The 14,098-nt window shown below is 59.2% G+C and overlaps 1 protein-coding gene across 1 annotated transcript in view; it reads right to left on the bottom strand.

Annotated features, from left to right (window-relative positions):
- The window catches only part of CNOT3 (CCR4-NOT transcription complex subunit 3), a 17,356-nt gene extending 3,258 nt beyond the window's left edge, over positions 1 to 14,098 (bottom strand). Inside the window, 17 exon segments of the mRNA XM_066374350.1 lie at positions 4 to 131; positions 417 to 615; positions 703 to 802; positions 2,389 to 2,587; positions 3,268 to 3,391; positions 3,470 to 3,839; positions 5,015 to 5,071; positions 5,452 to 5,562; positions 5,564 to 5,586; positions 5,683 to 5,902; positions 7,783 to 7,878; positions 7,973 to 8,101; positions 8,232 to 8,321; positions 8,464 to 8,538; positions 8,755 to 8,822; positions 8,925 to 9,002; positions 13,842 to 14,098. Of these exon segments, the coding sequence (XP_066230447.1) occupies positions 4 to 131; positions 417 to 615; positions 703 to 802; positions 2,389 to 2,587; positions 3,268 to 3,391; positions 3,470 to 3,839; positions 5,015 to 5,071; positions 5,452 to 5,562; positions 5,564 to 5,586; positions 5,683 to 5,902; positions 7,783 to 7,878; positions 7,973 to 8,101; positions 8,232 to 8,321; positions 8,464 to 8,538; positions 8,755 to 8,822; positions 8,925 to 8,949 (2,014 nt within the window). The 5' untranslated portion in view covers positions 8,950 to 9,002; positions 13,842 to 14,098.

Genomic DNA, 14,098 nt, shown 5'->3' with positions numbered 1-14,098 from the left:
CCTCCAGATAGTAGAAGATGAAGAAGAGTGTCTCAGTGGACAGGCGCTGATAGAACTCCACGGTGTCCGAGTGTGGGGGTGGCATCTGGTGGTGGTAGGGGGGCGGGCAAGGGTTCCGGGGGAGGTACTGTCTGTGGGGGACCGGGCGCATTAGTGCCAGTGCCTACTGCCCTGCTGTCAAGGGTGGGCAGACGGCCACCCTCGGGTCTGACCCATCTCCCTGCTGCCCCACCGCTTAAGGTTCAATGGGAGCCTCTTGGTCACCTGAGCATCCAGCACTGAACTCCTCAGTCTCCACCTTTTGTGAAGAACCCTAAGTCAGATGCCCAGCGAGCTCTGGCTAGTCTCAGGACGGGGGTACCAGATCCCTGCTGCACGCCCGTCCCAGACCTGGGCCCCTCCGCACAGCCACGCACCTGATCCGCTCCGAGTCCGACGGATGTGGCATGTGGTGCCAGGCGGCCTCCTCCATGGCCTGCTGGTAGAGCTGCTCCTTGGTGAGGGGCACCGGCCCCAGAGGACACACTCCCAGGGACAGTGGGATGTTCACCTCTGACAGCTGGAGGGCTGGCTGAGCCGAGGCTGGAGGAGCCGCCGTGCTGCTCAGGATGATGTCTGCAGGCAGGGGCAGACCGGCTTGTGGGTGAGGCTGGGGGGAGCACCCTTCCTCACTGGGCCGCCCCACCACTCCCGGGCTCTCACCTCGCTCAGTCAGGTGCAGCGTTGGTACAGGATCCTCAATGGCTGAGCTGAGAGCTGCCCGCTCTGCCATGGACTTCAGGGAGCTCAGAGGCTCAGGGGCCTGGGGAGGAAACGGCTGCCTCAGGCTGGGGTGGGTACTCGGAGGCTCTGCACCCTTGCCTGCTCCAGGGGAGGACAGCAAAGCCAAGGCCGCTAGTGTAACGGGGGGACTGGACACAGATGCACCCACCACACCCACCAGCAAGTTACACCTAGGAAGTGTGAGCCCTGCTGTGCTAGACCTAAGATCGGGCCGCAGACACTACACAGCATGACACACTGGAGGACCAAACACCTGCCCCATGCATGGGACACTCCTGTCTCAACTCACAAGGGCAGCTTCTTTTCCTGCCTTCATCTCTCTTGGAGGGACCTGTCCTGACCATGTCCCACAGCCTGGCCTGGCCTGTCCCACCTGGATCTTCACAGCACCCCCCTCCCTCCACCCTATTCTCCCAGGTCCAGAGGGACCTCTCCAACACATTTTGTCCTTTCGTAACTCAAAACCTTTCCAGGGCTCCCCCTACGACCCCTGTGGCCCTTCCTCTCTGGGCGCCTTGGAGCTGCTGACCTCACTCCAGAAATAAACACACACATGCTCCCTGTCCTCTGTTCCCCTCAGATCTGAGTGCTCCCTCTGGGCTCAAAGCTTCTAAGAGCTTTATAAGAACTACTTATAGTCGTGTGATGGCTGCCATGTTCCAGAAGAAGGAACAGGGCAGCATGAGCATGGATCAGGACAGTCAGGCATGCACGCTGCCCCCATGGAACCAGAGTTAATATGCAAGGCCCAGGCAGTCAGCCCCACGTCCTGCTGATGCCGTTTCAGACCCTGGCGATCAGCACCGCCTGCCCACTCCTATGCCACCCCACCATCCAGTCTAGCAGGCGGCCTGCACCCCTCCTGAGAAGTGGATGCCCTTGTCTACTCTCTGCTCAACCCCACCCAGCCTCCTAACGGCCACACTGACATCAGGCAACTCAGAACTCTGGCAGAGACACCCACTTCTTCCATCAGCCATCTTGCCATGGTGACCCCACCTGCCCTGTCCAAGTCCTAGCTTAAGACACAACACCGCAAGAGGGCTGGCAGGGCTGCCTCCACAGGGTCTATCAAATGCACCCAGTGGGTCCACAGCATGCTGAACCCTGCCCAGACACTGCCCATCCAGCGGACTCGGCTGTGTACAGTAGGCGGGAACTGGGTGCATTTGCTCAGCACAAGGAGTGGCCCAGACGCAGACGTCAACATGCATTCTTCCAACTTAGACGATTTCTTCAAGGAAAAGGAGGGCGGTGAGCTGGGCAGTGGTTTGTGTAAAGAACGAGCAATGTGTCTCAGGAGAAATGGAGACAGAGATGGAAAGCTGGAAAGGATGGCGGGGGGGGGCCCCCCAAAGAGCGGACAGCAGGCAAGCGGGGACCACCAGGGGGAGGCCCAGGGGAGCAGACAGAGGTGGAGGATGCTGGTGAGACCCAGAGACAGGCTGAGGGAGCAGGCAGCGGGGAAAGACCGGGTGGAAAGCCAGGGACAGAGTGAGCAAGGGGGGGTGGCCACAGTAGCCTGGGGCGGGGGGGGGGGGGATGGCGGGCAGTCAAGGTCCAGAGCATCACAGGCTGGGGCAAACATGCCCGCTCTGCACCCACCTTGATCTCCGGGCCAGCACTGAACTGCGGGGGTCCATTGAGCAGGGCCCCGGCTGTCTTGGCATCGCTAAAGCTGGGCGTCGGGGAGCTGGGAGGGTTCACAGGAAGTGGCACCAGGAGGCTGGGTCCTCCAGCGTTGTTCCCTGAGCCTGGGGCCACGGCCCCTGCACCTCCTGGAGCAGCTGCACTGGACTCCTTCCTTGAGAGGGACAAAGGGAGGGACCTCAGAACTATGTCCCCAGGATGAGCTGGACAGGAGGGGTAGTAAGGGGAAGGAGTCAAAACAGGGAGAAGACCAGGAGACGGGCACGTGAGGCTGAAGGAGATGGGGAAAGGGCTCTATGGACAGAGCAGTGAGGTGGGAGTGAGGACTCAAGATGCTCCAAAGAGACCATGTGAGACCATGTGGTGGAAATTCACTAAGACACAGGTTGGGCTTTCATGGGCGTGGTTCGGGGCCCTAGGGACCCAGTGGATGGCCTGACCTGAGATCTGGAGGGTGGCTGGGAATGGGAAGGAGGACTTTGGGGTCTTTTACTTTGAAAAGCAGACACAGAGACCCCCATGGAGTCAGGCAGCCTTGGCGCAGGGAACAGAAAATAGGGGTGGGGAGCCAAACAAGAGCTCCTCAGGGAAAGCAGAGTGACAGTGCCCAAAAGTGTGTAGGGGGCTCTGAGAAAAACCCGTCAGAACATTCCAGAAGGCAAAGCTGGGACCACTGTAGTGTTCCAGCTGGAAAGAGATGGGAAACAGCTAGTGGGGAAGTCCAATGGGCAAGAGCGGGGCCCATGTCCACAAGATGGGTGACAGTGGGGGTGGCCCCGTGCCTGTTTGTGCCAGACGCTGCCTGTCCCTAACTGCCGGAGGCCAGACACTCACGAGGTGCTGGGCGGTGGGTTGTGGGAGCCAGACGGGGGTCCCAGAGCCTGGCTGCCAGAATTGTTGCCCCCACTACTGCCGAGAGCTGCCTCTGCCGGGCTGTCTGCCACAACTGAGCTGTAACCTGGGGGAAGAGAGGGGATGAAACGGTCCACTAGCAGCTACCCCAGGACACCTTGTCCCCCCAGGAGTCTCCACTTACTGGTGGCGCCATTCTGCTTGCCGGCACCTCCGCCTCCACTGCTGTTACTGCTGCCGCCGCCTCCGCCGCCCCCCCCGCCAGGCTGGACGCTGGGGGGCCGGGGCTGGGCGCTACTGGGCGCACCGGCGGCTGGGGGGGCCACGGCCTGAGCATAGGGGGCGGGCGTGCCCGCACTGTGGCCGGGAGCTGGACTGGCCTTGGGGCCCAGCGTGCTCGGGGGGGCTGCCGGGGTGGGGGCCCCGTTGTTGGCAGCAGCGGTGCTCAGGGCAGAGGTGGCGGGTGGGGGGCCAAGCGGGTAGCTGGGCGGCACAGCTGGGGACTGGGGGTGCTGGCTGCTGTGGACAGGCTTGGAGCCGTTTTTGGCAGGAGACTGCAGGAGGGAGAGGAGGGTCAGGACCCAGGGGCCAGCAGGTCCGCCAAGCCCTTCCTGGGGGCCAGGGGGGACCTCCCCTGCATGGCTTCAGTCTCCATCTCTTTGGTTAAACAGACACTCCTAGCCTGACCTGGCCTGCACCTCTCCCCAGAGCGTCCCTCCAGCCATGGGGATGTGACAAACAGTAGGGGAAACCCTGTCATCAGTGGGCAGCACTTAAGTAGCCTCAGTACAGGATCAGATGGAACCAGCCAAGAGCCCAAGAAAAGAAAAGAAATGACACTAGACAGTAACTGTGAACGTCACTTAAAGGGTCACTAAAGCAACTCGCAGGGTGTCAATGAGCTAGGAGCAACACCCTAGAAGCAGACCAGTTACCTGCCCACAGCAGCTGGATGCCAGGCTGCAGGCAGGTTGCTCTTGGCCATCTCAGTCTGCCACCCGGATGCCCCATGGGCACCTCACACTCGTCATACACCAGGTAAGACTCGTGGTCCCCTCCTTCCCAACACCTTGCCTGCTCACCTGGGCCACACACCAGCCTCAGCACCAGCTGCCTCAGGGGCCCCGGGACCGGCCCTCCCATCAGCCCAAAGAGGGGCTTCAGGCCTTTCCCAGGGTGTGCTCCCGTCCTAGGGGGTACTAACACTGCACGGGGTTCACTGGGGGAGACAAGTTCTGAGAAGTGTTTCCCTCTGGGAAACACATGAGGGAAACAGCTCAGTCCAGACAAAAGAAAAGACCCCTGTCTGAGTTCTGACTCACCACACCTCAGGCTAGTTTGGCCTTCGGAGCAGCCCCCAGGGTCCGGGCGCTCAGGCCAGCCACCCTCGGCTCCACACTCACAGCAAGCTCATACACCTTGCTGGGCTCGCCCCACAACTCACCTGTTAGCTGCCACTCCCTTGCCCAGAACGCCCACCTTTCCCCGCCGAGCGAACTCAAGCCTTCCTGACACCCAGGGTAGACATGCTCCACCAGCAGAGCTGAGCCTCGGCCAGGGGTGCCCTGGGCCACCCCAACCACAGCACCTGTCTGCCCCTTGAGCCTCCCCCTGGGCAGCGGCACCTTCTGACACACTGTCCCCAAAGCCCGGCACCGTGGCCGCACTCAGGCCTCAGTGAGCCTTTGGGAACCGAAGAACAAGCAAGCAACATGCCTGTGGGACCCACCTGGCTGACTTCACTGTCCGTCGAGCGTCCCCTCTTCTTATCGTCTTCAGAGTTCTCCTGAGGTGGGAGAGGCAGTCAGAAACCCGCATGACCTCTAGGGTGCTACGAGATACCACTCTGAACCTCCCAGGACCTATAGCCAGCTGACCTACGGTCCAGCCTCAAAGCATTCCATCAAGTACCTATGATCATTTTGCTAGAAACCTAAACCCTGTTCCCTGGGGGTCCTTGTTGTCTGAGAGCCAGCACTACCTCCAGCCTCCTTACGGAACCCCACCCCCAGGACCCATGGGTGACCTCGTCCACCCCATCAGCTCTCTACGGCCCTGAGGCCCCAGACCCTGGATGCTAGTCCCTGCTTCCTCAGTGACCCTCCTGCAGGCCATTCCTGAGACCCAGCCCCCCACATCCACAGGGGCTGGGACCCCAGGCCTCACCGTGGTGCAGTTGGCCGGGCTGGGTGGGATGGGCGAGCTGGAGGTGGTGGAGGTGGGTGTGCTGCTCGACTGGTTGAAGATCTCATCCTCCATATGACTGTGGCTGGGGGGGGGAGGTGGCGACCAGCGCCTGTGCTGTGGGAGCGGGGCAGGAGCATGCTGAGCTGTCCGGATGCCCCCCCCCGCCTGGCCCCCACTGTCCCACACGCGCCGGCCACCCCTGGGCCTCACGAATGTCCTCGAGGTCCAGGTCGTCATAAAGGAATTCGTTCTCCTCGAAGTCGGGGTCCTGGGAGGAGTCGACGTAGTACTCAACATCGTCCTTGATTTTGCGGATGGCGTCCACCAGGATGGAGTCGTTGTCCAGCATCCGCAGGATGGTCTCCAGCATTCGCACGTGGTAGCGGTGCTTCTCGATGTGCCGCTTCAGGCCCTCGATGCGGTCCTGCTTCTGCTGGCGAGCCCAGGGCCAGGCTCAGGGGCTGCGGGGTGCCGCCCAGCCCTCCTGCCCCACAGAACCCGGCCTAAGTCCCCGTCCCTGGGCGTACCATAGGCTCCCCTTGGCCTCCTCCTCGTGCAGGCAGTGCGGAGTCTGCCCACTCTGACCCCTCACATGCCGGTGCCTCCAAAGACCTGGCCCTGATGTGTACCCCATCTGACTGCCCAGACCTCCCGCCTCTACTGGGCCCCAGCCCGCTGTACCCACCACATGGGATACAGAAACACCGCCCCTACCCACCACCGACCCATCTGGCTCCAGCAGTAATAATGGTGACCCCTACTCAAGGGAGCTAGCAGTTCACAATCGTCATAACTTTTGTCGTCCCCATGGCCCCCAGCCCTGGCTGCATCACCCTAGGGCGCCCAGGCTCTGAAGCCCGGGTCCTAGGCACTCAAGGTACCTGCTCCTCCCAAAGCTTCAATTCCTTTTGGGTTTCCCATCTCAGTCCCAGTTCTAACCTCCTCTCTGCATGGACCTGTTACCCAGCCACGTGTCACTTAACAGTGGTACATTCTGAGAAATGTGTTGTTAGGCAATTTTGTTGTGTGAACGCCAGAGGCATTTACACAGACCTGAGTGGTATGGCCCGTTACACTCCCAGGCTGTCTGGTACAGCCTAGCACTCCCGGACTACTGGCCTACACTGCAAGTCACCGTACTGAGAACCGTAGGCAGCTATAACACCATGTAAGTATTTGTGTACCCAAACACTTTATTTGTGTAGCAAACACAAGTATTTGTGTAGCTAAACAGCAAGGGACAGCAAGAATGCGGTGTGAAGGGCTGTGTGCGTGCATGCACACTGGAGGAGCAGGGGGAGGGCTGTGGATGGAGGTTATAGACATCAGGAGGAGAGGAGGGAGGGACAGAGGGAAGGAAAAAAATGCAAGATTGAAAGAGACCCAGAGAGGTAAAGCTGGAGATGAGAAAAAATAAAGGGAGGGGGAGGGAAGAAGGGACCAGAGGAAATAGGGAACCAGGAAGCAAGCAAGGTGACTGTGTGTGCATGTGCAGATGTGGGGTGGGCTCTCAGGTGCCCCTGCCCCCCAGCCACCCCTCTAGCTCCCACACCCACAGCCAGGCAGCAGCAGGCACATGCAGGGGGCAGCACTGTGGCTCAGGCAGTAAACTCAACATCCTTGTCTGGTCCTGCCTCTTCTCTCAACATTGCAAGCAAACTTCTGCTTATAACCCATTATTATCTTACAGGACTACCATCGTGTACCCAGGCCCTGCTAACCAAAACGCTGTCATTCAGCACATGACTCTGTCTCCCCTCCAAGCCCAATCCCCAAACCCTCCGGCTCAGACACTCAGACATGGACTTAAGGACTTTTGGCAACCCCCTCTCCCCAGGCCGCCCTGCCCACCAGCTTCCTGAGCACTCAGCTCTGTTCCTGCACTTCCCGTGCCAGCAAGTCCACGGTCTGCATCCTGCGAACTCACAATCCTAGGTTCCCGGAATCTGAGTCCCGGCATCTGGTTTTGCTCCAGACCTCCATTCTCCTTGGGCCGGATCAACTGTTTCTTCACATCCCACCTAGTCTGTACCCACCAGCCTCTGCTCAGGACCTGGGCCCACTAGGTGCTATGAGGCTGAGCTTCAGCAGCTGGACCTCCCCCGCTGGGCACCCATCGGGGTCTCACACAGATGCTGTAACCCAGACAGAGATCTGCACATTCCCCTCAAACTGCTCCTTTTCTTTGCCGCCCCCCTTCACCCGGGCTGAACCCTGCGCCTCCAGTGAGCCAGCCCTCCCTGACCCTGCCTCTAGACCCCTGACCCCGGCTGCTGGCCAACCCCACCCCGGGGGTGCAGGCCCACTCACATCCTTGTCGCCCTTCTTCTTGCGTGTCTGCACTGACAGTGACTCCACTTCGCTCTCAAACTGGTCCACCTGCATGTTCAGGGTGTCGATCGTGTTCTGGGGGAGAAGGATAAGGCAGGAGGTCAGCCAGCGTCCCCCTGGACGCCTGGGTGTCAGGGCCCCGTGGTCACCTCTTCTCCGCCTGACTCACCGTGAGCCACTGGCCAACCTCCTCCTTTTCCTTCTGGGCAGGGTCCACCTTCTGTGCCAGGCCCAGGCCCTCCTTGCTGTAGGCTTTGGTTTTGGTCTCTCGCTCCACAACTTTGAACCGCTCCATTTGCTGTGAAGAGTGCAGTTGGCAGGAGGCTCCCAGCCCGTCGCCTGCCCCCTTCCCTTGGCGCAGAGACCTTTCCCTCTCGTGACTTCCGGTGCCCCTCCTCGCTCCCGGGTGCCAAGCTCTGGGACCCTACCGTCTCAATGAGCTTGCGGTTCTCTATGAGCTGCCTCTTGTCCTTGATCTCGTTGGACGCTACCCATGTCTTGATCTGGTCCCTCAGCCGCTGCAGCGAGATGCAAGACAGTCGGCCTCAGGACCTGCAGACCAAGGCCCCCCAAGCCCTCGTCTCCCTGGGACCCAACAGTCCGCTCTCCCCGTGCCTGCCACCCTCAGGACACAGGCATCTGGACCCCCAGCTCCCTCACTTGAAGCTTCTTAATCTCCTTCTTGAGGTCAGCCTCGTACTTTTCCTTCTGGTTCGCGTTGGCTGCGTTGTGGAGCTGAGGGGTGGAGAGAATCCACATCAGTGTGGGACTGGCTGCCCTAGGGCGCATGCCAGACTCCACATGCCAGGGACTCGGGGACCCCCCAGTCCCTCTCAGAGCTGCTTCTCTCGGTCCTCAGCGTCCCCTCTCCCTAGTCTATAACCCGGAGACCCTGAACTGCTTCCTGTTCTCCTGCCTGGAGACCCCGATTTTTGGGCCCGGCCCCTATACCTTCTGCCAAATGTCTTCAAACTGCTCGACGCCCTCGGACACCTTCTTGAGGCAGCGATCAATCTCACCTGGCCAGGAAGGAAGGCGGTTAGCGCCTGCCGAGGCAGCGGGCACCCAAAGAGGCGTTCCAAGGGCATGTGGCCCACAGGCAGCGGGCAGTCACCGTGTACCTTGGAGTTTGCGCTTGTCCGCCATCTTCCCTGCCCTACAGACGCCCTCTCTTCATACTCTCTTGGAGACGGACGCTGCTGGGAGAGATCAGAAAGGAACACTCATTTATCCTCTGGCTGGTACAAAGCCAGAGACCTAAAGGAGGCTGGGAAAAGGGGAGTGCGTGGGACGGTAAAAGGAAGACGCAGCCACTTCTCATGACAAGGACCTGCCCCACTTCTCCATGTTGCCTTCAACGTCCAGCACAGAGTCCGGCCCACACCACCACCAAAAGTTTGTTGAAATAGGGAACAGATATACTTTTTAGGTATGTCTGACCTAGGAAAGAGAAGATTCCTAGAGCACTGGGCACTCTGTCCCCAGATGACACTGAAAAAAGGATTTTTCATAGCAACAAATAGCTGTGCAGCACACAGCTAACTGCAAGGGATGAACGCTTGAGACACGGAGACCTTACTTCCTACCAAGGGGTCAGGGGCACAGGTGACTAAATTCTAACACCTGGAAATATTACCCTCAGCCCAGGCAGGAGACAAAGAACAGGTGCATCTCATTAGAGGGCCTGTCACTGGGTATGGCAGAGCTGTAAGGAACAGAGTAGAGGTGGGGGAGGGACAGAAATGCCTGTAAATACAAAGAGCTAAACCCATCCACCCAGACTGGGCTGGGTCACAAGTAGACAGCCATAGAACGCAACAGTTTATCCCAGAGCGAGTCCTGGAACAAAGGAGATACAGGCTAAACACAAAGGGGCTGATACCAAGAAGAGCTGGAGGTTTGGGGGCAGACTGAATAACCCTAAAGCAGTGGTCCCCAACCTTTTTTGGGCCACGGACCGGTTTAATGTCAGAAAATATTTTCACAGAATGGCCTTTAGGGTGGGACGGATAAATGTATCAAGTGACCGAAACAAGCATCAAGAATGAGTCTTGGATATAAAAGAGGGAATCTGGTCATTTAAAAAAAATAAAATTGTTCAGACTTAAATATAAATAAAATGGAAATAATGTAAGTTATTTATTCTTTCTCTGCGGACTGGTACCAAATGGCCCACGGACCTGTATGGGTCCGCGGTGGGGGGTTGGGGACCACTGCTCTAGAGAGCCTGGGAGGAGAGAGCTCTTCAAAGACAAGAGGGTGAAAGGGGACCTTCGCTGGGAGGAGCTACCTGCACACACAAAGGAGTTACATATCAAAGCCTCGGTAATGTAGACTCGGAAAGAGAAACCTTCAGGGCAAGCACCCAGTGTTCAGCAAGGGGCATCTTCACCCTAAAGGAAGCTACGTGAGACCCAGAGGGGCTGAGGTCCAAAAGGAATCAGCAGGAGCTTTTGGCTTAGGGCCGGACATCAAGACCAGGAGAAAGGGGAGTTCTCTAAGGGAGAGTTCTGCCAAGAGGACTTCTGTGCAGCCAGGTCACCCCCCAGGAGGCCTCTATTGAAAAGCACGGCTCCAGAGATGCCGGAGCTCCCACCATGCAGGCCCAGGGCAGGCTGCCCTGGAGCAGCCTCAACTGCCAAGGCAGAAAGAGCCCCACACCAAGGACTAAGAGCCTCGACCCCAGGGGAAGTTCCCACCCACAGGGAAACATTGTCCCAAGAATAGTCCTGTACAGAGAATGTTCTGTGATGACAGAAATGTTCTGTCTGCGCAATCTGTGATAATGAACACTTGAAATGTGGCTAGGATGACAAAAGAACCAAACTTTTCATTAATTAAAGACAGGGCAGGCCTGACCAGGCGCTGGTGCAGTGGAGAGTGGAGGACCCAGGTTTGAGACCCCCGAGGTCGCCAGCTTGAACATGAGCTCATCCGGTTTGAGCAAGACTCACCAGTTTAGACCCAAGGTCGCTGGCCTGGGCAAGGGGTTACTCGGTCTGCTGTGGCCCCTGGTCAAGGCACATATGAGAAAGCAATCAATGAACAACTAAAGTGCCACAATGAGAAACTGATGATTGATGCTTCTCATCTCTCTCCATTCCTGTCTGTCTGTCCCTATTTATCCCTGTCTCTGTAAAAAAAAAAAAAAAAAAAAAAAAAAAAAAAAAAAAAGGCAGGGGCAGGTCCCTCAACCTCAGGGAGGCTGCACTGGTCCCTTCACAGGTACCCACTGTGCATGGTGGTGGGTGGGTGTGGCAGCTTAGATTTGAGAGCATACATCTCCTCTGCAACAGGCCAAGCATGAGAACTGGTGACACTCTCAGCCCAAGACCAGGACACGCCAAGGTGGGACTCAAGCCCAACCCAAGGAAAATCCCCGCTCCAAGAAGGCAAAGCAGCCAGAAAAAGCACCCGGGAGATGGCTGCGCAGCGGGGACTCAACCCAAGAAGCACATGAGGGCCTGGACCCCAACACTTGAGGCTTCTGGGATAAGTCTTATCTCTAACACCCCGACCCAGAAAAGCTTTACTGTCCAGGGGTGTGATGGGGGTACAGGACTATCACACAAACAGCATGTGTGCTCCCTGCCTCTTCCCCAAGAACCCAAATTAGGGGCAGGGCTCCAAGCCAAGGGAGAACACACGTAGTGTCTGCCCCTAAACAAGGCACTGCAGTCCTCAGTCAGGGGATGACCTCTGCAGACCCCCACATGGAGAGGTTGGGACGCTGCACAGGGAAGGAGTTGATCTACCCAGAGAGGCAAACAGACTGTAGCAGCAAGAAGTCCTGAAGGAGCTGGAAGCAAGGGGCCCAGGGGCTGGAAGCAAAAGCTCTAGCCCAGGTAGGTGATGTTTCATACAGAACCTCAAAGTGGCACAGCTAAGACCTGGACAAGACATCACATGACCCAAGAGGCGTCTCCTCCAGAGAAGGGGAGGCCCCACAGGCCCAGGGTATCTGCACCCTCGACACTAAGCACTACAGTGGACAGGAACCTCAGCCCCCAAGGAGGCAACATTCCTCCCTCCAAAGAAAACCCCAGCTCGAGACCCTGCCCATACCATAGACCACCCCCCCCACACCCAGCAAAGGACCAGAAAGGAAGCTGGAGCTTGTGTCTTGAAGAGGAGATGCCACCATAGAACCTGGGAACCTTGGTCCAGGACCCTGGTCAGCAAACTGTGGCTCGCAAGCCACATGTGGCTCTTTGGCCCCTCGAGTGTGGCTCTTCCACGAAATACCACACGCAGGCGCTACCTCGATAAGGAATGTACCTACCTATATAGTTTAAGTTTAAAAATTTGGCTCTCGAAAGAAATCTCAATTCTTGTACTGTTGCTATTTGGCTCTGTTGAGTAATGAGTTTTCCGACCACTGGCCCAGGACGCTTAACCAAGAGAAAGGCACATCCTCACCATCAGGACCCCACACTGAGCCTGGGTAGGGTGAGCAGTGTGCCAGACCTAATGCAGCCAACACTCATGAAACGAAGGGTCCAAATTAACAGAGCCCCCAAAACTTCACCTCAGGATGGGGGTGGCACTGTCACACAAAGGCCTCATGAGGAGCAGCAGGGCAAAAGACTGAGTCCTGGGGACTAAGACCAGTGGTCCCTAATCCGGAGGGGACTCTGGACTACTGGGAAGTAATATTAGGGAGGTGATTCTTAACCCGGCAGGCTGCTGCCAATGCCGTGCAGGATCTGAGCCTCTGTATAGTGTGTCAGGTCCAGGGGTCCCCCCCTTAGAAAGGGAACACCAGAGGAACCTTTAGTCCTAGGGAAAGGATGATATAATGGGGTCTTGCCCTGAAGCCTCAGGCACCTTCCACCCACAGCAAAGCTCCGGCTACTCAGGAGAGGGCGGAGATCTCCATTCCGGCACTGGGACATCACAAGCACGAGCTCTGGGCACCTGCAGCTAAGAGGGTCCTTAGCCCCACAAAGAGGACAGACACAGAGGAGGAGCCCATAGCAAGGTAGGCAGAGAGACCTTACTCTTGGGGGAGGTAATCCGAGAAGGTTCCTTACAAGGAAAGGCACAGCCCCAGCCCCCAAAACCACAGCTGACAGCACAGGAACCTCCAGTCTAGGGAGCCTTCCGTCCTGGAGTGCCAGCAGGGTGGGTGTGGGGGTGTATGAGCCATGGCTCTCCCGCTGCTGGCACCAAGAAGGCTCTTGAGTGCTGGGAAGCAACATGTCCCGGTAAGACGAGGCCCCAATGGAAAAAGACTGATGTGAATAAGGGCAGGAGACTCCTCAGACCCAGAGAAATGACAACCTTCAAGGTGTGGGCAGCGGAGAAAGGTGTCAAAACACGGACCCCAGGGGCAGGGGCATGAGGAGCGACCCTCGGGGGTAAGTGACAGCCCCTGGACCGAGGTGGGCACTACTTCAGGGAGGGCGCTTGCCCTGCCCACAACAACACGGACACAGCGGGAGCCCGGGCGGTGTCCCGGGCGCGGGACGGCCGCACCTGCCCACCCCAACCCGAGGCGGGAGGGAGTGACAGCGCGTGGAGCCCGCGGCGCGGCAGGGGGTCCGGGCCCCGCCACACAGCCCGTGGCAGACACTTGGCCGCCGGGGAACACGAGGGCCGGTCCCGACGCCCCAGCCTCGGGTTCAGGGCTATGGAGGGAGCACGGGACACGCGCGGCCGAGGCTCCGGCGGGCGGAGCGGCGTCCTCGGTCTTGGGGGCTCCTCCCCACCCGCGCTGGGCGCCGGGCCCCTCGCCCACATGAAGGCGGCACCCCGCCGGCCCCTACGCCCCGGGCCGCCCTCTGCATCCTGTGGGTCCGGCGTCGCGGGCGGACACCCAGCGTGGCCGAGGGGCGCGGAGCGGGCAGCGGCTGGAAGTGGGGCGCCCACGGTCCGGAGCCCGCGCTGCACCGGGACCCAGGGCACCCGGCGGAGGTGGGAGCGGCCATGTCGCGACAGGAGGCGGTGTCGCAGGGGCGGGGCGGCGGGGAAGGCGGTCGACGGCGCCGCGGGGAGGAGGGGAAGGGGTCCGGCCCAGTCGAGCCTGACGCTCTCACCACAGGAGCTGGCGCCGCCGCTGAGGAGCCTATCGCGATAGGCGGGGGAAGGCGAGCGCCCGCAGCCTTTTTCTCGCGCCCCGGGCCCCGGCGCTATCGCGATAGCGGAGCGGAAGTGGGGTGGGGATAAGTGGGCCCGGGGTTGTTCTGACGACGGGGTCGGGGCTCAAGGGAGGCCGCGGCGTCTGCCGATGGCTCCACGGAAGCTGACGGGCCCGGTCCAAGATGGCGGCGGCGGAGGAGACCTCCCCTCCTCT

The sequence above is a fragment of the Saccopteryx leptura genome, chromosome 3, assembly GCF_036850995.1.
Source record: "Saccopteryx leptura isolate mSacLep1 chromosome 3, mSacLep1_pri_phased_curated, whole genome shotgun sequence".
In the NCBI taxonomy this organism is placed as follows: Eukaryota; Metazoa; Chordata; class Mammalia; order Chiroptera; family Emballonuridae; genus Saccopteryx; species Saccopteryx leptura.
This window is presented reverse-complemented; position numbering and strand designations above follow the sequence as displayed.